We start from the raw sequence: 25,412 nt of genomic DNA on the forward strand, positions 1-25,412 counted from the left end.
ACTGAACTAAGAGCTTATAGGCTCAGCTATATTAACACATGCACGGCCTATATAATATGGTCATGCACGGTGCGGATGGATTCTGAAAAGAACAACATTAACGCTTCACTTCGGTCGGTAACGCGGATTGCAACGCATTACTTGACATAACTGTAGTAATATATTACTGAAATATTATTAGTGACGCTTTCTAAGTTATAAAGTAATATATTACTGTAACGTGTTGCTTTTGTAACGCGTTACCCCAACACTCTATACATATATAAAAAAACTGCCTTGGGTCATCTGCTATGATGTGCACTTCATCTAAGATACTTAAAGACAATACAATACAGACAAAATGCAAAGAGCGTGGGAGAAAGTGGGGGCTCAACGGGCACCACGGCTCAATTTATTGTCTATTTGAAATTACTGTGTAATTTTGAAGTAACGTTAATGTTAAGTTTGGGGCCAAGTTTCCTCTTAAAGCTAAAAGTGTTTTTATGTAAATGAATGATCTTCTTATAACTCTTTGTGTCTCCCTGTGGTCTATATACGATGGGAGATTTGGAATAGGCAATTATTATACTTTTTATCTTATCTTCTTCACATTTTTAATGTTTTTTTCTGCAATTAAATGAAGTCAGTTACTATAATATAATCACTACATGTTGATGAACTCCTTGCTGTCTCCTTTGTGGTCATGCAGGAGCACACTAAGGACCTAGCTGCAGTTCAACCTGAAGTGTAAGTACACCTTGTTGTTTTTCTGCAGCAAACTATAACATTACATTCTACAGACTACACTGAGATAATAATAGATTATTATATACTTCAGTCCAGAAGGTGAAGGCATAAACCAAGAGAACATCAAGGCTCTCAGCCTGATCTCGGGACTGCGCCCCCTGGTGGGGTGGATGTCCAACAGTCTGGAGCTGCTGCAGTTCATCCAGTTCCAGCTGCCGCTTATTCTGGAGTGGAGAACCCAAAATGATGATGATAAAGAAGAAAAGGACTATGAGGAGGTGGAGAAGTTTGGTTAGTCAACTGCTGAGCTTGTGGTGGATGTATGAAAAATTAAAGCCGCACAAAGTATGATTTCTTTCAAGTTTTACCTGTCTTGCACACAAAATGTAGTTAATCCAAAAATACTTAATCCTCAGCCGTCTCTTGAAAGATTCTTGTAAGACTAAAAAAGGAGAATTTGCTGATGACATTTTAGGATATTTCTGAGTAAGAAAGATAGCTGGACCAAAGTTTTTTATTCTGTCTCACCGACAGCAATTTTAAAGTTGCCTTGTGAAACTAAATCATACATTTAATATGTCACTGGAGCATTTATAGACAGTGGTCTGTGTGTTTGTGATTTTCAGCCCTGTTGGAGCTACGGTTGTCTTGTGTCCGTTCAGCCAGTGAGGAGACGATAGCTGTCCTCGAGGAGGTCATCATGCTTGCCTTCCAGCAGTGTGTGTACTACATCACCAAGGTGAGAGGAGGACCAAGCTCACAGCTATAGCATGCACAGAATATAAATAGACCCACACGCTTAATGTACCTAAATAGAGTAGCTCCTCAAGCCACACTTTTGTGAGAAGGGCAAGTAATTAGTGACTTGTATCTACCTGTACTCCAGTGTCTTGTATGGAAAACTACCTCACCTTACCCAACAAGCCTTGGCCACAGGAGAAGAGTCAAACGAGGCTTGTGTAGCTTCTGCATCTGTTCCATTCACAGATGATTATGTTGTAGTTTAAGAATAAAGAGCCCAGTTAGCCACCCGCTTTCTAGTAGACCAACCAGCCTGACCAGACCACACTGGGGGCATTATGACATGGGATGGAGACAGGACACTATGGGTTTGTGTGTGTGTGTGTGTGTGTGTGTGTGTGTGTGTGTGTGTGTGTGTGTGCATGTTGGGGGAGGATCAAGCACATGTGTTAAAGATAAAATACCAAAGAAATGTGTTTCCTGTAAAAAACACTGAATGACAAGGTAACCAGGAACATCTGCTTTTTGCGGAAGCATATTGCTGCCACACCAGAAAAAAAAAACACTATCACATAAGAACGAAATGAACTTTATTTAAACTTAAATTAAATTTTATTGTACGAACATGGAGTTTGCCTTTGATAGTGATCAATTATCAATAAAGATGATGACAACAACTCTGAGTCTGCTGCTGGAGTCAATTGCAGGTTATGTTATGAATATGTTCACACACACACACACACACACCCCATCCACTATTATTAAGAATGATAGGTCTTATAACCTGTCCTGACTGATCAGATGACTGAGATCTGCACATTACATTACGTACACAGAGACAGGTATATTTTGTCCTTAGGGTGAACAAGCTTCTGCCTCAGTGTGTTACTGGGTTTGAAGTGAACAGGGATGTGGTGTTTATAGTTTGACTAAAGTACCACACCCATTACATGGAATTGTGACTGGAAAGTTTCAGACAAATTTCCAGTTGTGTGGGTGTGGATAATATGCTATCCAAGAGGTACTAATGAGGAGATTGGTCTTTTTGTATTCATATAGTGAGATCTGATTTACTCCTTTCTGGACATGTCTGCCTAGAATTCATAGCTGAACTGCATGACCAGTCAGATTATCCTCCCAATAATTGACCTGGATGCTCCAAACCAGCAAGGCCAAAAGTAAATAAAACCATGTCAAGCACTGAGCCACATCAGAGGTACCGTTAGCACAGCTGCCAGTTGGGGTTCAGACAGACTTTGTGCCTGACGCGCCTGATTTGATGCGTCTTCTATGTCAGTTTTCCTCCAGGAAGGAGGTTCGACAGTGTATCTCTAAGGAGGAATCTATAGGAATTCCTCAATAGTTGCCGTCTTGCGAGTTTCAGACAGCACATGTTTTGCTTGGTGCAGGGGGATGTGGTTGTCTAAATACCTGCCTCAGACAGCATTTGTTTCTGTCAGCAAGTCAGCCTGATGAACTAAATGACTTCCAGATGTGGTTCGTCAGTAAATCCATAAATCATCCGTAAATATAATAGCGTGTTCATGAAGTTCGAACTTGCAGGATCTTATTTAAATTTGATGTTCGCTTGTCATGTTGCATTACAATGTGAATTCCCCCAGTCCTCACAACATGTGAGTTCACAGATTTTCTCCCAGCGAGACATCAGTCAGTGTCAGGTTCAGTACAACAGAAATGTTAAACTGTGGAAGCTCTTGATTAAAATTGCAGTGGGTAGAATAAATAAGAAGGTGTTTATGTGGAGTTAAATCACACGTCTCTGAGTGCTTAAGAGCTCTATTCAACCTTTGAGGAAGCTGAAGTCATATGTTTCCAATGATCTTTATCATGGTGGTTATTAAGCTCAGAGATTCAAAACCATCCAGGAGGAAACTTTGTGAGATGTTAATCATCATTTTCAGAGTGTCTCCTGGAAGGAATTCACAGTGTTGCACTCAGTTGCTCACATGTACACAAAGTGAAATAGTTGTGTCAAGCATGAATTAAATGTTCAGTGTTATTTCCACTGCTAGGGGGCTGGGTATCAAATCAAAAAATAAGACAGGTGAGTGTTTTGTGGAAGGCGCCACTGCTCAGCTGCTCAGAGGTGGCTAGATTGTCTGTGGCTCCAGGAATAAACAGTTAACATCAGATTCTGCTCTGATCCTGGGCTGTTTACTGATGGGAAGAGAGCTCAGAGATTACTTTCGGGATTAAAAAGTGGATTCATCTTCGCTCCTATTTCAGGGGAAAAGAAGAGGAGAGAGAATTGCACGAACCATGCCCGTTTGTGATGACTGTTCCAGTCAGGATGCTATCCTCTGTAAACGTTTTATCAAAAATCAATAATCAACTCCTTGGTTTTTCTGACATTTAACAGTTGATTGGTCTCTGTGCACCACTCTGCAAGATTGTTGATTTTCCTCCCGATATGAACTCTCATTGTTGTTTGTAATGTGGCTGTCCTCATGCTTCACAATACAGTTCCCCTGATGTCTGTAAGTGCAGTCATGGTTGTGCAATGTGGGGGGGAGGGGCTGAGCACACAGCCCTGGGGGACTCCGGTGTTGAGCACTAACGTAGAGGAGGTGTGACTGCCAATCTGAACTCTCTGGGGTCTGCTTGTGAGGAAGTCCAATATCTAGTTGCAGAGAGTTGTACTCAAGCCCAGAGTGTTTAGTTTTCTAGTCAGCTTCATGGTGAGACTGTGTTGAATGCTGAGCTAAAGTCAAAGAACAGCATCCTGATGTAGCTGTTCTTATTCTCCAGGTGTGTGAAGACTGAGTGGAGGGCAGTAGAAATGGCATCCTCTGTTGATCCGTTGGTTCTGAAAGCATACTGATGAGGGTCCAGGCTGGCAGAGAGAAGATAGAGAAGTTCTGACTTGACTTCTTTCTCACCTCCACACAGCTTGTCAATAATCAAGTGAACTGTCTGTGAAAGTTGGGGTGTCCGTTTTGAAAAGCTTCAGAAGTGCCATTTGAAAAGCACTTCTGACAGAGTACACTGACCCCTTTGGTTTTGTGGGTTAGCATGTTAACATTAGCTAACCAGCATAAAACTGAGTAAGTAAATCTGAGGCTGATGGGAATGTCATACGTTTTGCAGGAATTGGTTATATGCCAAAGCATTGGACAGAACAAAGTGACCCTCTGGTGGTGTTAGAGGAAAGGTCAGTAGAATCAATCCTCTTGCAATGTGTATACAATTTAATGATAATCCATCCAATACTGGTGGATGGCATTGCTATCCCTGGTGTCACAGCCGTAGACTAGAAAATCTTAGCAGAGGAGGAAAAGTATTTTTTGCTGACAAAAAGAGGAGGATGAAGATGTAGGTCTTCAGTGTGGATGGAGACTTGTACAAAAATTCCAGGGGGGACATGCAATGTTTTCAGCATTTTTCGTATTCTGCAGGCCTCTCAGATTTTCTTGGTCTTTCCAGTTAATCCAGGAGTGTCGTGTCATCCATCATGACTGTCACAAGCTCCCATCCACATCTCTTGAGAACTGACTGAGGAATGTGGTGAAGTCACCAGTGTCAAGCTGAGTACCCTAATGTAATGGAGTAGGCCTAATGTTTTACTCTAGTATCTATCCTTTCCCTGCCTTCGTGTACTGAGTTCACATAGTGATTTATGTTAGTGCTTACCGCTGTGTAGCCAGTCTGACCCCTGATTCAGTTTGTGCCGGAGAGATTTGGATGTTTCAAGTTGTAAACAAGGCAGACAAGAGAAGACTGAGCTGAGGTTATTTTTTGTAGCTCACATTTTTTAACGTTCCATCCTACACAACAGACAGTGACACTGACACTAGTATATTTGGAGTAAAATCAAATATAAATCCAGACATCCAAACAATTTTTTTTCTTCCATCTCTTATTTGTTTATTTTGGCGTATTTCATGTGTGTCCTCTCAATGTAATTGCTGCAGAAAACTAAAGGTGCCACTGGTGCACATTTCAACATGCTTGTGGGCAGACTGTGTTTACTTGTCCATCAAGTGCAGTGAAGGCCCAAATAAGCAGACAAAACAGAATACACAGTTTTGACACTATAATAATACATGCCATGGATGCATGTGGTAATCCCAGAATGATTGAATCCTCTCCGGCTTGGCTGCAATATGCGACATTTTCCAGCCAGAAACACAGCAGGATTATTTGGCTTAATGCTCACCAATTTCCATTGTCTCGTGTGATGGGAGCTGTGGCTGCTATGTTCTGCTGTTCATGTTCAGCCTGCCCTGGCTGTGGGACATTAAAGTAAATGTAAAATGATCTGCTCAGGGTGGATTCCTTCAGAACTCTTCACTCAGCAGGCCTGTTGCAGTGCCATGCCAAGCCCACATGAGCTGTATTCAGCTTTTTACGAATGTGGATCTATGGCTGGTGCTGGCCTCGGAAGTTTGGTGGGTGTAAGAGTGAGATTTTGAGGGGAAGGGGGATGTCTGTGCACAATTAGCCTGAACAAAGCTATCCTTGTCCGGGCTCATTATGAAGAGCAGTAGGAACCTTTGGCTGACAAGGTGGAAATGTTACAAACTCTGTCTCTCTTATTTCGGCTGATTTCTCTGTCTGATCTTTTATCAGCCATGTTGTAGTGTGAGAAGCACAGAGAAAAAGACCTACAGAGGCTAGTTGGGTGGTCTGATAATTGATTTAGAGGGTTACATGTTTTAGTCTATCCCAGCGATCAGAACATCCAACCTCAAATTGACCCACAGGAATTGTCAACAATTTCCAGTTCCACATAGATGAGTGACTCACTCTCATACTGAGCTGCACAGTTCTCTTTATTCAACCAAACATGTCTTATCAGGTCCTCTACCCCATCCTGCCAGACCTTCTAGACTGCAACCCATTCAGGGAGAGTCCTGACCTGCAGATGACTCGCGGGAGTGCTCAGGTCCTGAGTAGTGTTGGACTGCAGGTCCCTGGTGAGATACAGCATCTTGTGGAGGTTCTGACCGACACCTGGAGACTACTGTCAGACTGTCAGCTACACCCAGAGATTTCCTCGCAGCTCATTGGCTACCTCTTCTACTTTATCAACGCATCACTCTTCAACTCACTCATGGAGAGAGGTAACAGTGCATCAGCGCAGAGGGTAGATCAGTGGTGGAAACAGCGTTCCCCCTCAAATTTAGAAAAATCTATTTCATGTTTTATGGGGTACTGCTGTATATGCGGAGAAAGCAAATTGAAGATGAAAAATTTGAAAATGTAAAGTCAATGAATAAAAAAAGTGAAATTTGACACGCAAAAACTAAAATGGAAATAGAGAAACTAAAAACATTAATTGGAAGGATGAAAATGAAAATGGCAATGGAAATAAGATAAGGGAGACATCAAATGTCCATCAAATGACCACTTCTATCACTGGGATAGATAGATAGATACTGTGGATATCTTTTACTGCTCCCTAGTAGCTGTCAACAGACATGGTAGCAGCTACAGAGCCTATTCCTCTATTGTAATACCACTCAACTGTGAAGGCTGACTCAAGCAGAATGCAAAAATATTATCAGAAAAGAACCAAAGAATAAACTGCTTTATTTCTCATACTCCACAACCTCCTCCACAACCCATCCAATGAAAAGAAGAACAACAATGTGTTAGCCCATCTCTCCACTCTCTGACTTTCATAACCTGTTTATGGCAATCATTCCCAAGCCTAATCATTTTTACTGAAGACATAAATCGCATAAAACACATTTTTTTTCATAAGACAGACAACAGAAAGGAGCTGTCAGAAAATGGGTGGGTGGGTTGTGAACAAACAGCCTTTTTTAGTAACTTTCTTCAACTCCTGTAGCAACGAGGTCTACAGCACTGAGGATTAACTGTCATTCCTTTGGGCTTTGGATACGCACACAATACTTGTTAGTAAGATCTGTTCATTGTTAGTTTTGCTCCTTTTAAAGGATTTGTTTACGACACGATTAGTACATATCATTACAATAATGCCAGCCTTATTCTGTCATTCTTGTTTTGTCGTGGCATTTCTATACCTTACATGTACTTGTGCTGCTGTCAAATCTGCATTTACCTATTTTTTAGACAAAGGTGGATGATTTCAATGTAAGCTCAGAGCTGAGAAACCCAAGTAAACGAACAAAGAACTGATTTTAAAGATGACTTTCTCCTAATGTATACACAGGCTCTGAGCCAGGTTTCTACCAGTGGTCTACAGGCATTCGCTTGCGGGCCACTCTTGATTTGCTCCTGGACTGGGCCCATACAGCTGGACTGGGAGAACTGGCCTTGGAGCACACACAAACTCTCTCATCATCAATCAATCTGTTGGCTACACCTAGGAAGAATTTATTGCAGGTAAAAATACACACATTTCACATTCAGCAGAGCTGGATTTATATACTGTAACTATAAATAATCACCAGAGACATAACAGGGTATAGGAATGTAAGTTCTGCAAAGTGGATGAAAGAGTGCGTGCGTGCGTCAGTGAATGAGAGAGAACGAGACAGAGAGCAAGAGAGAGAGATTTCATTTTTGCGGTTTTATATAACATATTGTATAAAATATGGTTATGAAATCAAATATTGTCCACTCATTGGAATTCACCAATGTGTTTGTTGTTGTGTGTTGTTCGTCCAGATGTAAATTTAAAAAAAGTGCAATGCAGGAATTGTATGAATCATGATGATGATTTCAATAAAACAGGTACTAAACTGTTTTACCCACCAGCACATCCAGAGGTCCATTAGATCATATTTTCCTGTCTAAGCTACAGCAGTTATACAGGACTGTTTTGACTGACACATGATCGGTGATGCCAACATTCAAGAGAACCACATCAATCTAGAGGAATAAATACAGCAACAGCAACATCATCTTACCAGCAAATGTGTCGATGATATGGTGCTCACAAAGACAATAAAATCCCTCCACAACCAGAAGGCCTTGATGAATGGAGAAGTGAGTGCTCTATCTGGAGCCAAAAAAAGGTTTCTTTTCATTAGGTGCCAAGGAAGCATACAACAACGCAAGAGCAAGGCTGGAAGCTGACATCAAGGAGACTAAAGAGAGACCAACAACACCAAAGATATATGGCAGGTTAATCCAAAACATCAGAGGCTACAAAAGCAGGGATGCCCCCCGTCTTTATCGAGGCCACGTTACTAGATAAGCTAAAACTATTTTATCACTGTCACTTTTATCTCCTCAGCAGAGTCAGCTGTAAAGTCTACTCAGCCTCCAGTGGACCGGCCACTGTCAGTAACCACAGCTGGGAGAGAATATATGTAAAGCTGCTGGGAAGGATTACAACCCCAGCCGTGTACTACAAACATGTGCCCATCAGCTAGTTGATGTTATTACAGAGATTTGTAACATATCACTCTCAAAGGAGACTGTCCCCACCTGCTTCAAGACAGCCAACGCTGTCCCTGTACCTAAAAGGTCTGCTGTGTCTAGTCTTAATGACTTCTGCCATGTGGCACTCAACCCCATCCTGATAAAGTGCTTTGAGAAACTGGTTCAAAGACAACATCCCTGCCAGCTTGCACCCTCACCACAATGCTTTCACAGCCAACAGAGCCACATAGGATTCCATATCCACTGCCCTCCACTCAGTCTTTACACACTTTGAAAATAACAACACCTACATCAGACTGTTGTGTTGATTTGTTTGTTGATTTCAGCTCAGCATTCAATACGATCCCACCCATGAAACTGAGAGGAAAACTTAACACTGTGGGCTTGAGTACCACATTCTGCAGCTGAAGATTCGACTTCCTCACAGACCCCAGACAGATTGAACTGGCGATCACACCTCCTCCACTCTAGCGCTAAACACCGGAGAAAATCGTCCTCCTTGAGCAGAAATGGATACAGAAAAGGGTCTTTTGAATGGCAAGTTCAGCTTCACAGCCCTGCCAGATGGTTCTCTCGACAAGAACAAAGTTATCTGCATTTAATGGCGATGTGAACTGAGTTACCACCAGAGTACGTCCAATCGCAAATACCATTTGAGATTGTGCTGGGAGACACAGCAAAGACACCTGGAGGAGCTGGACTATCTGTGCAACCTGATTGGGCTGCAGGTACCGCCTCATGCTACCAGTAGTGACAAGGACACTAGCAGAACACAAAACTAGAGAAGAAGCAGTCAGGAAGGATAAGAGAGAGCAACTGTCTGTGGCCACCGGACGCAAGACTGGAAAAAACAGAGCAAGCTTGGCAGTGGGGAAGGTCACAAAACGAACAAGAATGAAGATTGGATCTTTTTTTTTTCTATCTGAATGAAGCTATTTTTAATTAGGGGCATTATAATTTACCGTAGGAACACATACCATTTCTCTCAAGTAAAGTATACATGTTTGCCTGTCTTTTCAAATAGTAAATTATTTTCCTTGTTTTGTCTTCTTTGATGCAAAAATGTATTTGTATAACTGAAAACTAATATACTGAACAGTTGATCTGTGCGTGTGTGGATGTGTGTAGACATCTTGGGTGTCCTTGCGGTCTGACTACCCTGCCCTGAGTCCGGCCCAGCTGAACCACCTGCTGAGTCTTTACAGCCCAGCATCTCCGTGCACACACACCTGGAGTCCATCTGTTCACGAGCAGGCTGCAGCACAGAAAACTGGTGAGAGGTCAACATAATGGTCAGCTTTATTCCTGCCTTAATTCATAATAATTTAAATGTATACTTCATAATACATAATATGGCTCATCCTCCCTCAGCTGATGTCCTGGAGAGTTTTGACACCCTCCATCCTCTGGTGATGCCAGATGGGGGTTACCAGTTTGAACTGGGAAAAGAGGTAACAGATTTGGACCTGCTAGAAGAGCTGGACAAACTTAAAGAGTTCATTTCCACGCATTCAGACTCAACGTCCAATGAGGTCACGGCTACAGAAGAACAAAAGGTATAAAAAAAAATGTCACAAATGCCTTTTGAGTTTCACATAATACATGACAAAGTATACTGAACTGACTACAAATGAGCGTGAAAATTGTAAGTAAATATGAGGTGCTTGGCCAATGTTCCAAAGTAAGAAATGGGCACAAAAAAATTGATGGAAACTTTGAATGAAATAAAAAGTTCTGAATAAAAACTGCAAGACCTGTTTCTCCTTCCTCTTTTAAAGACCTGGCATATAGGTGTATTTCTACCACGCATCACTCCATCACAGAGCTTAAAGGTGCTGTAGTGTCATTTTTAGCTTACTTCCTGTCCATTTTGCAGTTGGCAATTCCCTCCCTCCCTCCTTCTTTAGTTCTTCGTCCTGACTGGATAAAGTGAGCAGGGATACCAGAAAATTATTATATTTTTTTTACTGCATGAGCAGGAGGAAGAGAAATCCCAGCGAAATGACTCATTTGACTATAATAATTTCAGCCATTCAGTCCAATAAAACTTAGATTAAGTCTAGAAGAGCCACAAGATCAAATCCTTTAAACTCTATTCGAGTTAGCCGGGTGCTAAACTGTCAGCCAGCTCAGTCAGCAGAAGTCTCTGGTGCGCACTCCCTATGGGCCCCACAACGCGGAAGATCCAGCTATTTTTATTGCCGGGAGGTCGTGCTATTTTGGCTTCATGCACCAGTGAGTAGCTTTCATAGGAATAAACGGGGCTCTGCCTCCAATACTGTATCCAGGTCTCATTATAGGTTCGTGCTATAAATAGGCACAGTGGTGCTTTGAGTGAAATTCTAAAGTGGTTGGTTACAGTGACAATGCTAACATGCTGATGTTTAGCATATATAATGTTTGGCATGATCATCAACCTACTTAAGATTAAAGGATAAGTACCGTTTTTTACAACCTGGACCTTATTTCTGGCAAAAGATATGGTCATTTACTCACCCAGATAACTTTGGTGTCATTCGGCGTCGTTCGGACGAAATTAGATCCAGTGTAGCGGCGATATATCCATATAATGGGAGAGACGGGGCATCGACACACAGCCTCTATATAACACATTATCTGCCACGAAACTAGTTCATTTCATCAATATTTTGTTACGATATGCTAGCGCTATTAGCCTCTGAGTCCGGGCTCGTCTATTGTCAACATCCGGGGTCTGTAGGCTGATCTACTACCTCTGACCTGGAAGATGTCGTCTCTGAGCTGCGCGCGCACCCGCGACAGCGCGCCTTGTTTACCTGTAGCTGCTGCTGCTAGTTTGACCCCGGATGTTGATAACGGACGAGCCCGGACTCAGAGGCTAATAGCGCTAGCATATCGTAACAAAATATTGATGAAATGAACTAGTTTCGTGGCAGATAATGTGTTATATAGAGGCTGTGTGTCGATGCCCCGTTACTCCCATTATATGGATATATCGCCGCTACACTGGATCTAATTTCGTCCGAACGACGCCGAATGACACCAAAGTTATCTGGGTGAGTAAATGACCATATGTTTTGCCAGAAATAAGGTCCAGGTTGTAAAAAACGGTACTTATCCTTTAATGCATGCTAACAATTGCTGATTAACACTTAACACAAAATACAGGCTGATGCTAATGTTGTTAGTTTTGTAAGCGTTTGCTCATAAACTGAAGTACTAGACGCTAAGTAAACACTTTACAAAAGTTATTACAATTCATTCTGAAGGGGAACAGGAATGTGTGTACCAAATTCAATGGCGGTCCGTCCAATAGTTGTTGAGACACTTCTTTCAAATCCACAAATGTCAACATCATGGTGGCTCTACAGAAAATGTCAGGGGTACATCAAAGTCATTTGGGTTCATTCTCTGCAGATCATGAATATCTGTTCAAAACTTCAAAGCAATCCAGCCAATAGTTGTTGAGATATTTCAGTCTGGACAGATAAGGTAGACTTAATGACAGGCCGGCATCACTATCACATCGCAAATGCTTGTGTTAAAGTTAACATTTCCATCACTGTCTGCCATGGGGTCTGTTGGATACTAGAACACTGAACACTAGCTTTCAAGCTGCTTCTATTGTCTTTTCTTTTTTTTTTAAAATCAAAATGACTTTGTGTATGTTACAGGGGCTACTTGTAGTGCCACAACCACATGCAATCTACTTAATTATGGGTCATTGTTGTGTTTACTACTTAATGTGCTTCTCTTAGGGGGTTGAAATCACTTAATACAACTTCCATCAAAAACGTTTCTAATTACTCTTCCTTTTAAACTTTCAACAGAGCCAGGGTAGCTTTACCATTAGCACATAGTTTCATGTTCAATGGACATTTATGAGTGGTATTTATATTCTCATCTAACTCTTGAGAGAAAACAAGTGTATTTCTCAAAATTAACCTAAACTGAACTATTACTCCACCAATTTACATTGCTTTCCTTTTACATGTTTTAAAAGTATCAACAACAAAGTACCAGAAGCAGAAAAGTCATCCTTTTTTATTTAATTCATTTTTCATCTTTTTTCAAAGCCCGCTGCCTACATTAGACAATGCAACTTGACCACCAACAGAGATTGGTGGAGATTCAGGTCTGTTATGCTAGTAGCAGCTAATTTCTTTTTCCCATACTCCCCAAACGAGTACGATGGTAAAATTGGTGGTGTTCCCCTTTAAAGTATGCCACTTTTCAAATGTGGTTTTGATTGATTGATTGCTCCTAATTGTTCTCATGCTATTTGTCTACCAGGGTGGAACTATTACCATGGAGGCTAAACTGGCTAAAATGGATAATCTTCCAAAAACCAGTCCGGACACCTCGGATACACTGCCGGTTAAGGTGGTTTTATCTCAAGCTGCCGAACATGAGTGCCCGTCCCCTTCTGCTACCTCTGGTGCCTTATCTCGATCGCCCCCATCACCACCCTCTCCGTCCTCCATCCAGTACCTGAATGAGTTCAACTCCTGTAGTGCCCTTCTTTTGTCCCAAAATCTAAGAACTCCAGAGCTACAAACCAGAGAGACTGAGACCAGTGAGATGAGGACGTCAGCTCTGGACCCCTCCTGTCTCCTCACCCCACCCAACACCCCCCACATCATAGATACTGTTGATTTGGTAAAAGCATACCAGAATAAATGGATGAAGGGTGACAGGGAATCGCTTTCATGGTCCTCTGGTGTAGATGCACATGATGAAGGTATAGTAATCCAATACCATTCATGGTTTTATGTGTTTGTCTCCAGTAAAAGAAAAAATTAACATGTCCTTTATTTCATCCTTAGGTGGATTAGTGTTTGAATGTCTGGCTGCCCTGAAAGTAGACATGAAATCAGATTGTCCAAGCATGAAAGGATTTGTTGAACTAAAGGAGGAGGAGGGGGAGCAGGAGGAGGAAGAGACGAATGACCTTTACGAGGTCAATAACGATGAGCTTTTTAGCTTGGAGCTGGAGAGAGGTGAAAGAGGAGTTGGTCTTGCTCTCGTTGATACAAGGGTAAGTGAAAAAGACGTGACCTCATAAATCGTAGTTAACTTCCAACTAGAGAGGGCAAGGATAGAAACTTTCAGCCTAGTATTAAGTTACCCTTTACATTTCTGTATGTTTTTTGGACGTTGCCTTCTTTAGAGCGCTGCAGACATGATGTAGTTAGAATAGTTTGCAACTTCAGTCTGCCAGGAAAGTCTAACACTCTACAGCAAACTAATGTCATGATGTTAAACCAGAGCTAGCCGCCGTTCCACTAGCTTCTGTAACTCAGTGCCATCTCTCATTAAGCATGTTTCTTCAGTTTACTCTCCATATTCTTGGACAAGTTGACTTCTTCAATTTTGTTCTAATACATCTCATATACAAATTCTGCAGTTCCCATGAAAATGTACCAGTGTGGTAGCATAGGTAGGCCCTACTTATGTCATCCCATCATTACCATCCATATCAGGACATACAGACACTGTTGGTTATACTGTAGCAAACCCTTGAACTGTTTGTATCCACATGCCTAATGCAGTTAACGTCAGAAAAAGATTTTCTGTTGAACTCAGCAAACATCCACACCAGGACTGCAACATTTTGTATTTGTAGACTCCTTGTCTTGATCTGAAATTGTATCCAGTACTTGTTTTGTGGTGCAAAAATGAATCATTTGCTGTCTCTGTTTTGCACATAATTTATTGTAAGTGATATCCAGACAGGTACAAGTCATTACTCTGAACTGATAGGCTGAATAGAGGTACAGAGATGTTTAAATCAACTATGATAAATATAACATGTCTTAACAATACCCAATCAAATGGCAACTGTGTACTAAAAGAACCTTGACATTTCTGATTTAGCTGATATATAATACAGGACTGGACTACCAGATGTAAGAAAACTAAGGGTTTTTACGTAAGTGCTCCCGTTTACATTCAGTGCTAAGTCTCCAGATGAACACCAAGGCCCAAATTCTAGTTTAACAGTTTGAAAGACTGAGAAACGAAAGAGTTCTGCAGCCTTTTCAGCCTGTGGGACACTGCATCTTGTGTTTAATGGCAAATGCTATTATTCTTGAAATAAAATATGAGACGGGTCTGATGTAATATCACCAGCCAAACACAACATTCTTATAGTGTGTGCAGTCTGAAAACTTGACTCAAGCCTTTGACCTACAGTCTTTTTAGTCTGGTTGAGACTAGACTAACGTTGATTTGACAATGGAATAGGTATGGAATAATGACACCATTAGTATTTAGATTGGTTCCCTATAACTTATGTAATTCTGTCTTCCAGCCGTGGCAGCCTGGCAACATTTCTATCTACTTTCATGTCTCCATTAGGGACTGGATTAATGAATAAACACGATTTGTTCTGTGTTGTTGGTAATTAGACACTGGAAGACCAAAAATGATTTCTTTTGTGTTCTTTGAATTAATAATAAGTCCATTCTTTAGACACACTCCACCAATTTGACTGCATAATACTGATTCTAGGATCATCACAGTTTCAGCAAGTCTTGTTTGCTTCTGACTACAAAATCTGTCAGTGAGTCCTTGACATTTGACATCATCTTACAGGACACTTCCTTGAGGGTGAAAGGCATCTTCATCCGTGCGGTGGTCCCAGACTCTCCTGCAGCCCGGTGTGAGAAACTAGCACCAGGAGACAGGATCCTGGCTGTTAACGGAATCAGCGTTGTTGGACTTGACTACCAGAGGTAAGAATGATTTCAGTCGAAATCTGAGCATTCTCATGTTTAAAATCTAATTTAACAGATTGTTTTTACATCTCTTCCACCTCTTTGTCTCTTGTCAGTGGAAAGGAGCTGATCCAGTCATCAGGTGATAGACTGAGGTTACTGGTGGCCAGATCTGACTGGATGGCTAAGGCTATACAGGCTCAATGCTGACAGCGTTTTTTCTCTTCTGGTTTTGAACCAGATTTAACGATGGAGCTTGTTGAACATTCCAGTTCAGCATATGGACCTTAACAGAGAAATTCACCATGTTTTATGTGGATCTCCCAATCAGTGTTGGCTACGTCATTGTCAGTAAAGGGGAAGAAGAGAAAAAATGTGAAGAGAACATCTTAGTTTTCATTGATATAATACTACATATGTATACAGTTTACTGGATTTATATAGGGTAGTGTTGTATAATACACATAGTTTAATATCCTTTAGCTCTTAGTCCATTGAGAAAAATATTAATTCATAACATTTGTCACAATAAAACCTTTAAAGACATGTTGTAAAACTTTCAATGAATACAACAGAAACAATAATATGAAAGGTGGCTGAGTGGACCAATGAACTAATAACAGTTTACTGATGACAGGTAGGTCAAGTCACAGGTAGTCTATCATTCAGGTCATATTTTAAGCAACATTAAATGCAACAAGGAGAACTATGCATAAATCCACTTTGTCTATTATTTTGTGGTATTACTAATGATTAAAGATAATGATCAAAAGAATGGGACTCCATCAACATGCTTCTCGCTAACTTCACTGCAGCCGCGAGAGCGAGGAATGTTATATGGCGAGTTTACTGTCTGTAATCTGTCTGCTAAGAAGAATGATATTCGTCAAAGCAGGTTATTTGGTGTTTTATAAGTCACTCTATGAAGCCGAGTCAGATTATTCTTTTTTTTTCGTATCTTAATCCCATACGAATTTATATTTGACATCTTTCATTTGGTCTTTGTAAACTGCGTCAAAGATCTCTGCTTCTGCCACGGTTAGTTGGTTTTTCCAGTCTCCGGCAATTCCTGAAACGCAACATGCAAGAGAAATCATAATAAAGCTGAAAAAACGGTGTGTGTGCCTATTTTAAATGATGGTTTTCTTGACTAGAAATACAGTATGTAATGTGCTACATTGTATTAAGTGTGTGTAAAGTGGTACTGTATAGTTAGCCATTCCCAGTAAATGTCATCAGTCTCTATATATTGCAGCCAATAACAATGGGGTTTTTTTTTTAACTCACCTTTCCTGAGAAATTCAGTCTTTGTCTGGTCCATGAACTCACGAGGAACTGTAGAGTAGTTTGACATTTTGTTCTGCTTCATGTTCTTGAACAGACATCGGTCTGCTATCTTCTCGATCACCTCAGCATCCCAAGATTTCCCCAAGAACTGAGAAATTCTTGACACTGAGTCCTTCAGGTCCTGCAACACACAGACACACATCTCATGTACCTGCAGTTATCCTCACAGTATTGACTGTGTTTGCTTGTGATGTTTGGCAGTTTTGTAGATTACTGCTACATCTTACCATTATCATCTCTTCATAGGAGATGTACATTATGCGCTCTTTATCCTCAGCATTCAGCCAGCTCTTTACATGATCAAACCATGAGCCAAACATAACTACAAGGGAAGGAAAGTCATAATCATTCCGTTAGGTTAATAATTAAGTTAAGTCATTGCACTGAACTTCACCGCCTGTTTTAAATCTGGTTAGCAGGTGAATGACCGTAGCTGGTTTATAAAATACAGTTTAGTTGAGGGTTCCTGTGTATTGAATTAGAAATAAATACTGTACATTAAACAGTGAGAAAAACCTTTTCCATCAAGGAACTTGTGGAGGAACTCGCTCTGTGAGCCAGGGTTCACCAGGTACGATGCCATCCCATAATAGTGAAAGGAAGATGTAAATACATCTCTGGGGTTCCTCATGACGTAGATGACCTGAAATGATGATATGACATGCATTAATCATTTATAGACTTCTGAACATTGAACCCTTTTCAGTCTTCAAACATGCTGTGTGATACATTTCAATCTGCTTTGGGGCCCCTTTTTATTGCAGCCACGTTGTCTTCTTATAGCACGATGACCACAGGTGAAAAATCAAAACAATGACTCAGATCTAATAAATATGACATCTCTATGAGCTTTTTAGATTACAGTAGGGAATAGGCGAGCTGTCAATCAAGCCCAGAAGCTGTTCGAAAAACGCAGTGCAAGGGAGAGGCATATGCCAGACACGTGGTACCACAGGAAATCAATAGTTTTGCTGGCAACGTGTTTCTAGTGACACGTCTCGGTGTGATTGGCTGCCCTGTTTAACTTTTCCTGCCACTCTGGTTTAAAACATCTTTAGGTTTTTGTCTGTTGTCTCATCTTCTTTATTTTTTGTGGTTTTGCTGGCCTCAGCTGCAGTTTTTTTTTTTTTTTTTTCCAGTCTGGGGTGAGAGAAAAATATGCAACACATGACTACAAACTTTTGCACAATATAAGTTTATGTTTAAGTTGTTGTGGCCTCTTGATATTAGGTTATTTAATATGCTGTAATGAATGAATTTATTTATTTGTCATAATTCTCTATTTTGGTCAGTAATATTTTCACAACCAGGAAACAAAATTATAAACTTTTATCTTTTGATTTCAATATTTTTAGACAACTCTGATGGAGCACAGGATTTATCAGGATGGCTGCTTTACTTGCTATATGAACCTAGTGTGTGTATGTGTGACCTTTTGGATGCGTAAAAGAACACAGAACACACATCACATTACGTTAGATCTTGTCTGCGTGTCAGGAGATTTAAATTAGCTATGAAGTTAAGCTGCTATGCCTCGTGCATAAATGCGCACAGCTCTCACAGCTAAGGGGGTTTTCTATGGTAATGCTCGTAATGTTCCATCAGTCATGGGTCATATTAGTCATGATATGGTGTTGTTTGTATTCTGATAATTAATTTTCATGCAATGGAAGCTTCACACATAATAATAATACTAATCCCTAAATAGGGGTTTGTTCATACATTATATATCTGGCACATACAAACCCTCAGTTTTACACGTAATGTCCTTTGCTGACTGGGGGTAGGACTCAAATTACTTCTCTGAGATGTTGTTCTCAAGATTGTGCATGATTCCTTCCATAAAGAGTTACTGAAGGAGGAAGAGGCTGACAGAGATAAGTAGTTGCTAGTTAGTAGTTTGGATTTATACCACTGACTTCTGTCTCATATAGATTTACCTTTGGCTTGGCTTCAAAGAAGGATGGTGGCATCATGTTGTAGTGATAGTGTGTAGCAAAAATGCGTGGGGACGGCCGCTGTTCAAGGTTTAGGACGCAGGACCGTTGTTCCTCCAGCCATGGAACGCGGTCCCAGTTAGGAAGAGTGTCAACAGAAGCTGGATCACCTCCACTCATGATCAGAGGAGCAATCTCCTGCATCCAGGTTGTACCTACCAAAGGAAACAAGAGGTTTCAGAAGTGTATAGTTACACTAATGACTAATGCTCGGTGTTTCTATTTAATTTTGGATTTACTTGTACTTTGGCACTCCAAAATGAAAGCTACTACGGTGTTACTGTACAACAAACACTATAGAAAAGAATGCCACTCGTGAATTGTACACTTAATGAAAAGTATACAGCAAAAAAACCCCCACCAAAATCAACAAGGAGGGTATCTGAGGGCAACTTTTTAATGGGTTTAAATTTTACACAGCCCTGTTCTCTTACTCTATTCATGAGCCATGCAAAAGTTGTTAACCATTAATGATAAATGTGGTGATGAAAGTTCTCAGTGTTCTCCCTTTTTTAAAGTTACAATTCCATCTGTCCTGAAGACAAATTAACATGAAATACAATCATTTAACAATGTTGTTTGTATAGGAATGAATCTTTTTGTGTCAGTTAAGATATAAAGATGAATTCCATTTGAAACTCAGTAACTTTTGTTACAATAATGCTATGCTAGCACTACTCTGAGCATTAGTTACTTTTTTAACGTTAATGATTGATGCATTATCCATAACAGGCATTTAAACAAAGGGATCTCTGTTTCTCCAAATCTTAAGCCTAAATTACTCCCAACTCCTGTGCTGTTCTGCTCAGTGGTCATGTGTCCACTAGCACTTTTGGCAAACCGAGCTGTGCCGATTTGCTTTTCCATCAACAGCTTTAATTTGTCTAGTTGAGTCGAGCCGGGCCTGCTACTTGCTTTTAAGGGATATATATGTGCTTTGCTTGTTATAGCCTACAACAGTGTTACTCGTTGTGTGGCTCAAGAGCCTCATGTGGCTCGCCAAGCTTTAATTGGTGGCTCACATGGCAGCTAATATTTATATAACACAGCCAATACACATAAAAATACTCAAAACAGCTACGCTATTCATAGATAAGATGGCAGTATAGGCTACATGGAACCAGCTCAGACCTACCCGAACTCACACACTGTTAGTGTCTTTTGCTTTGATGCCCGCACCCCAGGACACCACAGCGAAGAAGATGGTGCTCGCAACAACAGACTGATATTGTACAATAATATTTTGAATATTAGTTTAGTAAAAAGTCATTTTGTGTATGAGTTTTTTTTTTCTGTCTTTTTATTTGGGGGGGGGCGCTGAAGGTGAGGTTCGCCCAGGGCATCATGCAAGCTAGGACCACCACTGCTCATCCCAGTATTAATTATGCCTGTTTTTAATTAGGATTGCATTGGCTGCATTAAATACTGTTTGTTGTGGAATGACAAATTAGTAGGTAAGTGCTTAATGTTTGGGGTGGCTTTTGGTGCTTTGTGGTAAAAGTCGCTCTCCTATTGACTTTGTCCTGCCAGTGTGGCTTTCATGGAAAAAATAATGGAGATCACTGGCCTACAGTATTGTTGCCCTTGCTTTTAAGTGTTTTATATGTAGTCTTGCTGTCCCGTTTTAATGTATGTTTTGGGTATCATAGTCCTGTTTTATATGTAGCCTACTTTGCTTTGTACATGCACATGCACAAATTATAACAAGGAGCTATGGCCAAAGATTTTTGAGCCCGGCCCGGAAATAGGCCTTCCTCACCTCTCAGTAACTTTACACAACGTAAAACATTTTTAATCTGGGTATTTTTATTGCGTATTATGCATGTTACTCACTTACTGTGTAATATTTAGCTTGCTCATTTAAAAATATAAAGTCTTATTCAATGAAGGTCTATATGATTCTTCGTCATGTGGGACAGGTGGGATGGCGCCCTAGCACCCCCTTTTGTATATTGTCCTGTTTCATATGTACTTTGCTGTCCTGTTTTAATATTTGAGTGGTTGTCCTTGCCTTTAAAGCCCCCTCCAGTGTATTTTAGTATTTTTACATTTCATATTTTTCTCTTTTCCTGGCAAGGTTTTTAATTTTTTTTTTTTTTAATTTAAGCTGTTGCTAATATGGAATAATGACTACAGTAGAGTCTGGAAGTCATGCGTCATCCTCCAACAGGGGTTATAAAAGCAGTGTGGCTCCTTTAAGAAACAGGGCGGTGCATAGTCGAATTTGAATGGTCAAGCAAGAGAAGGAGAGATAACTGTCTGTGTTAATTCATCAAACAGTAACTTGAACAATAACTACAGTAGAGTGACCCCACGTCCTTGTTTTCCAGTGGCAAAAAAAAGACCAGGAAGCAGAGCCTTCTGGGTAACATCTCAATCACACTGTGCTTGTTTTGGCCAACAGAGGGGGCTGAAATAACCTGCTCGTGCTACTAAATGAAAAAAAGAGAGACAGTGAAAGACGTCGGACAGACAGAGAAGAAGGAGAGGAGGAAGACTTGGTAGGAAGAAGAGCGAGGCAGGAGGAAAGCTTTAGATCTAATTACAGTGCCTGCAAATTAACTATCCAAAACAAAAATACATACATATGAGATAAAATACAAAACTGAGGCACGCATGGGAATCTGTTCACCAAAATATTCACCTAAAGTATACTATTTATTGCTATGGACTGGAGAGGAGAGTGAGAAGGGAAAAATACAACTAAAAAGGATGGATATTCAGATTGGACAGGTCTGTCTGGTCTTTATTGTTTCTGTAATAGCCTATAGTTTTTTTTCTGTCACAAGGTGCCTGTAAGTCAGTGGTGTATTCAAGTACTGTACTTAAGTGTACATTTGAGTTACTTGTACTTTACTTGACTATTTCCATTTTGAGAAACTTTATACTTCTGCTGAGCTACATCTCAGAGGCAAACATTATACTAGTATTCCACTACATTCATCTGACAGCTTTAGATACTATTCAGATGAGTTTTTCCTCCCCTTCCTGTCCAGTGAAAACCATGTATCTCCAGATGCATTGATGTTGGATGTGTGTGATGAACTGAAGGATGAAGTTCCTTTATGTGTAATGATCCTGCTTCTTCAGCCAAATAAACTTTTAAAAAAAAAAAAAACTTGGATTAGCTGGAAAACACACCATTACAGACGATACAGCTTTAGCCTTCTGCTTGACTAAATGTCATCTAAATATGACTTTGAAACATGCAGCCTAATTGTATATAAATGTAGGCCAGCCTTATGTTTAAGGTGCCAACAAGTCTTTTCACAAGATTGTTCACATAGTGCGATGATGCAACTACGCTCTGATTTTATGAGGTGTGCCAAATGATTATTTAACAAGAAGCCATATCGTCCGAGTTAACCGACTAACGTAGACTGTAACATGCCACTGCGGTCAAGCCCGCCTCCGCTCCGAAAACCCCGGTCAAACTAGCCCCCAGTTATTTTGTGGTGCCTGTATATACTATATATTACGATAATGCAGTGTAAGAACAGAATTCAAAATAAAAGCACCGACCTATGAATGCAATTAGCAATTTCACATTAATTCAGTCAGTCAGTCAATCTGTTAATTAATTGAATGATTCTTTAATGAATTAATCGAGTATATACGGAATTCATTCATTGATTATTTCCTTAATTCATTTTACCAGCCTAATTCTGATCACACTGAAGCCTTAGCAGGTGGAGGCCATGGCATTTAATCTTTGTGAATAATTAGTCCAACGTAAAAATAAACATAATATCAGGAGCTTCTGATGAGGAATTTCAAAACAAAAGCCCACTTAATAGTCAAATATTTTCAATATTTCCCTCACTTCCGATTTACCTTAAAGGAAAACTACCTTTTTCAGACTCATTTCACTTCAGACTGATAGTGGTCCACCTCAGTTTCACTCAGATAATACCAGGAAGTTCGGATGTGGAATTTCAAAATAAAAGCCCTCTTAAAAGTAAAAAAAAAAAGAGTCGATATTTCCATATGAATTCAGATTGACATTAAAAGGAAACTAGCCTACCTGTTTCCACAAACTAATTTCAGTTCAGACTGATAGTGGTCCACCTCAGAGTTACACTCATATAATATCATGTACAGTAGGATTGTTTTTTTAAAAAACAACAACAAAAAAACTACCAGTTATTTCTGTACATATATTACAGTCAAATTTGAAAGTTCAAAGGGCTTTTATTTTGAAATGCCAACTCAGATTGACCTGATTTTTTCTGGGTGTCATCTTGAGGTCGAGTACTATCAGTCTGAAGTGGAACAGTCCAGTAATAACGGGTAGTTGTTTTTTGTTTGTTTTTTTTAAAAACAATTAATCCTGCTGTAGACATAGAATACAGTGAAATATGAAAGTTCAAGGGGCTTTTATTTTGAAATGCCACATCAGATTGGCCTGATTTTTTCTGGGTGTCATCCTGAGGTCGAGTACTATCAGTCTGAAGTGGAACGGTCCAGTAATAACGGGTAGTCTTTTTTTTTTTTTTTTTTTTGAACGTTAACCTTAATGTTAAGGAAAATGAACGCGTAACGGGCTTTTATTTTGAAAGGCTACATCAGATTGACGTGAGTATTTTTTACGTGCTGGGGTCGTTGTGGAAGCCTGCTTTTGTTTTGAAACGAGTCTTTTCTCGCTATTAGCGTAATGTGCAGTATATGCGCGCACCGCAAAACAACGTGTGGGCTGGCTTGACCACGTGTTTCTAGTTGTGGGCTGGCTTGACCGCAGTGGTTAACTGCGACGATATGGCTTCTTGTTAAATAATCATTTGGCACATCTCTGCCTGGGTGACACTGAAATAAAGCGAACACCCCACCAAACACAGGGAGATCCAAGCACACAAACAAGCTCCAGCGGAAAGCAGTGAATGGGGAAAGGCTGTGCTTTGATTTCTCTTTCAGGTTTTCACTTTTGTATCACATATATGTACAAAAGGCAGCAAACCTATCATGAAAGTGTGAGACACTCACCTGACTTCGGATACGTTGCAACGATGATATCATCTTGGCGAAAAGTGAAGTCCTCGTAGTATTTCAGACTATGTTGGGGGTGCAGGAGTGCGGGCACATAGACCCCCTTGTACACTGTGTATAACTCTGCCTCAGTCATCGTTCATATAAAGAAACAAGCACACTCTCTTCTGGTTTCTCTCTCTTTTGCTTGCCAGTAATTGACAGACGTCTGATAAGGAACTGGACTTTGGACCCACCTTTTCAGTGTAGACAGTGGTTTGTTTTTTTTGTACCGTGGGATGAAACTTTTCACAATAAAGGTTCACATATTTGAGTGGGTTTTAGATAGTGTTAAGGCTTCACCTAAAATTACTCAGCATTCTTAGCAGTAAGAGGTGCAAATATTGTATGCTTGTCGACTGTAGGCTATATGTTAATATAATTATTATTTTCAGAGTCCTTTAATTTGTTGTTTATTTAGTCCTGAATACAGGCCCTTTAATTTGGCCTGGCTGCAGTTTAAATCAGTTATCCCTTGCTACCACAGGTGCCTCTCAACCAATGTCCATAAACCTATCTGATTATTCATGTCACTAGTTGGAAATGAATCCTGACGACAGAAGTTTAGGGATTTTTTCCCCGTTATATTCTGTGTTACAGCCACTGGGTGGTGTGGGAGACCAGGAGTAGGTTTAGAAAGTTTGTGTGAGGGGCATTCTGTGGTAAACATTAGTTACTCAGCCCCAGTTTTACCTCTCAGTCTGTAGTCATGAGACTTTTGGTTGATGATTACATGTGAGCTACTTTTGAAAATAATAATAATAAGTGTCAAAGAGTGTAATTCCTATTGCCTGGTTAAAAGTTGATAATGCCCATAATGTATAAAATATGTGAAATATTTAAAGGTTTTTTGAAAGCTCACATACTGCATTGATACCTTTTATTCTTTATAAAGGAGCAGCTGCAGGGGTATGAACAGTTGGAAAATTTAAACATCAAACCGATTTCTGTCGCCTCTTTTATCAATTGTGAGCCTCCAGGAGCCCTTTCAATAAGATTCCTCCAGCTACTTCTTTTGAGTTACTGAAGTTCCTCTAACCTCTCCTCTAAATTGAGCTGTCAGAGGGACTCCAGGAACCCCCTAAGCAGGCAAGTTTTCTCAAAAATCCATAGTGTGCCTTGAGGCCCTCCTAATTCTAAGGGTGTATCTTGCATCCTACAGTTTTTCCTCTGATTAAAGTGCTATAACTCCTACATTTGTCATATTGTGATATCACTATAGCCTACATACTGGTGGGCTTATTGTTTGTGTACTGTACATGTAGGTTTACTTATTATTGTCAAATGTAAATATTTTTGATAAAATACAAATGACAGTTGTTTTTAGATCAAAGTTGCCAGACTGTGAGGCAGAAAACTTAATTTAATGCTGAGTCACATGTGGTCAATAGCCTACATGATCTGCTTAAAAAGGTCAGTATCAAGGCCAGTGCTTATGCAGTAGATTAAATCAGATAAAAATGTCATTCCTTTTACTTGATAACTTATTGTTTAAGTGGATTGTAATGTATCTCAAGTGTTAAAATGAAACGAGAAGAACAAT

The 25,412-nt window shown here is 40.2% G+C and overlaps 2 protein-coding genes across 2 annotated transcripts in view; one reads left to right on the top strand and one right to left on the bottom strand.

Moving 5' to 3' along the window:
* Window positions 1-15,716, top strand: part of LOC311250871 (ras-associating and dilute domain-containing protein-like) — a 29,929-nt gene extending 14,213 nt beyond the window's left edge. Inside the window, exons 8-18 of the mRNA XM_084342991.1 lie at window positions 689-726; window positions 818-1,017; window positions 1,353-1,465; window positions 6,287-6,551; window positions 7,628-7,800; window positions 9,934-10,078; window positions 10,177-10,361; window positions 13,078-13,525; window positions 13,611-13,822; window positions 15,382-15,521; window positions 15,620-15,716. Coding sequence (XP_084199117.1) covers window positions 689-726; window positions 818-1,017; window positions 1,353-1,465; window positions 6,287-6,551; window positions 7,628-7,800; window positions 9,934-10,078; window positions 10,177-10,361; window positions 13,078-13,525; window positions 13,611-13,822; window positions 15,382-15,521; window positions 15,620-15,713 — 2,013 coding nt within the window. The 3' untranslated portion in view covers window positions 15,714-15,716. The remainder of the gene's footprint in view (window positions 1-688; window positions 727-817; window positions 1,018-1,352; window positions 1,466-6,286; window positions 6,552-7,627; window positions 7,801-9,933; window positions 10,079-10,176; window positions 10,362-13,077; window positions 13,526-13,610; window positions 13,823-15,381; window positions 15,522-15,619) is intronic.
* A 5-nt stretch (window positions 15,717-15,721) lies between these two features.
* LOC311250873 (sulfotransferase 2B1-like) lies at window positions 15,722-24,049 on the bottom strand. The gene is made up of 6 exons (XM_084342993.1): window positions 23,828-24,049; window positions 18,791-19,002; window positions 17,367-17,493; window positions 17,078-17,172; window positions 16,791-16,971; window positions 15,722-16,572 (listed from the first exon to the last, which is right to left on the bottom strand). The coding sequence occupies exons 1-6, from the start codon at window positions 23,964-23,966 to the stop codon at window positions 16,463-16,465; spliced, it is 864 nt and encodes a 287-aa protein (XP_084199119.1). The 5' UTR covers window positions 23,967-24,049; the 3' UTR covers window positions 15,722-16,462.
* Between the last annotated feature and the right edge of the window lie 1,363 nt (window positions 24,050-25,412).

Source organism: Pagrus pagrus (genome assembly GCF_965226575.1).
Source record: "Pagrus pagrus genome assembly, chromosome: 21".
Taxonomy (NCBI): domain Eukaryota; kingdom Metazoa; phylum Chordata; class Actinopteri; order Spariformes; family Sparidae; genus Pagrus; species Pagrus pagrus.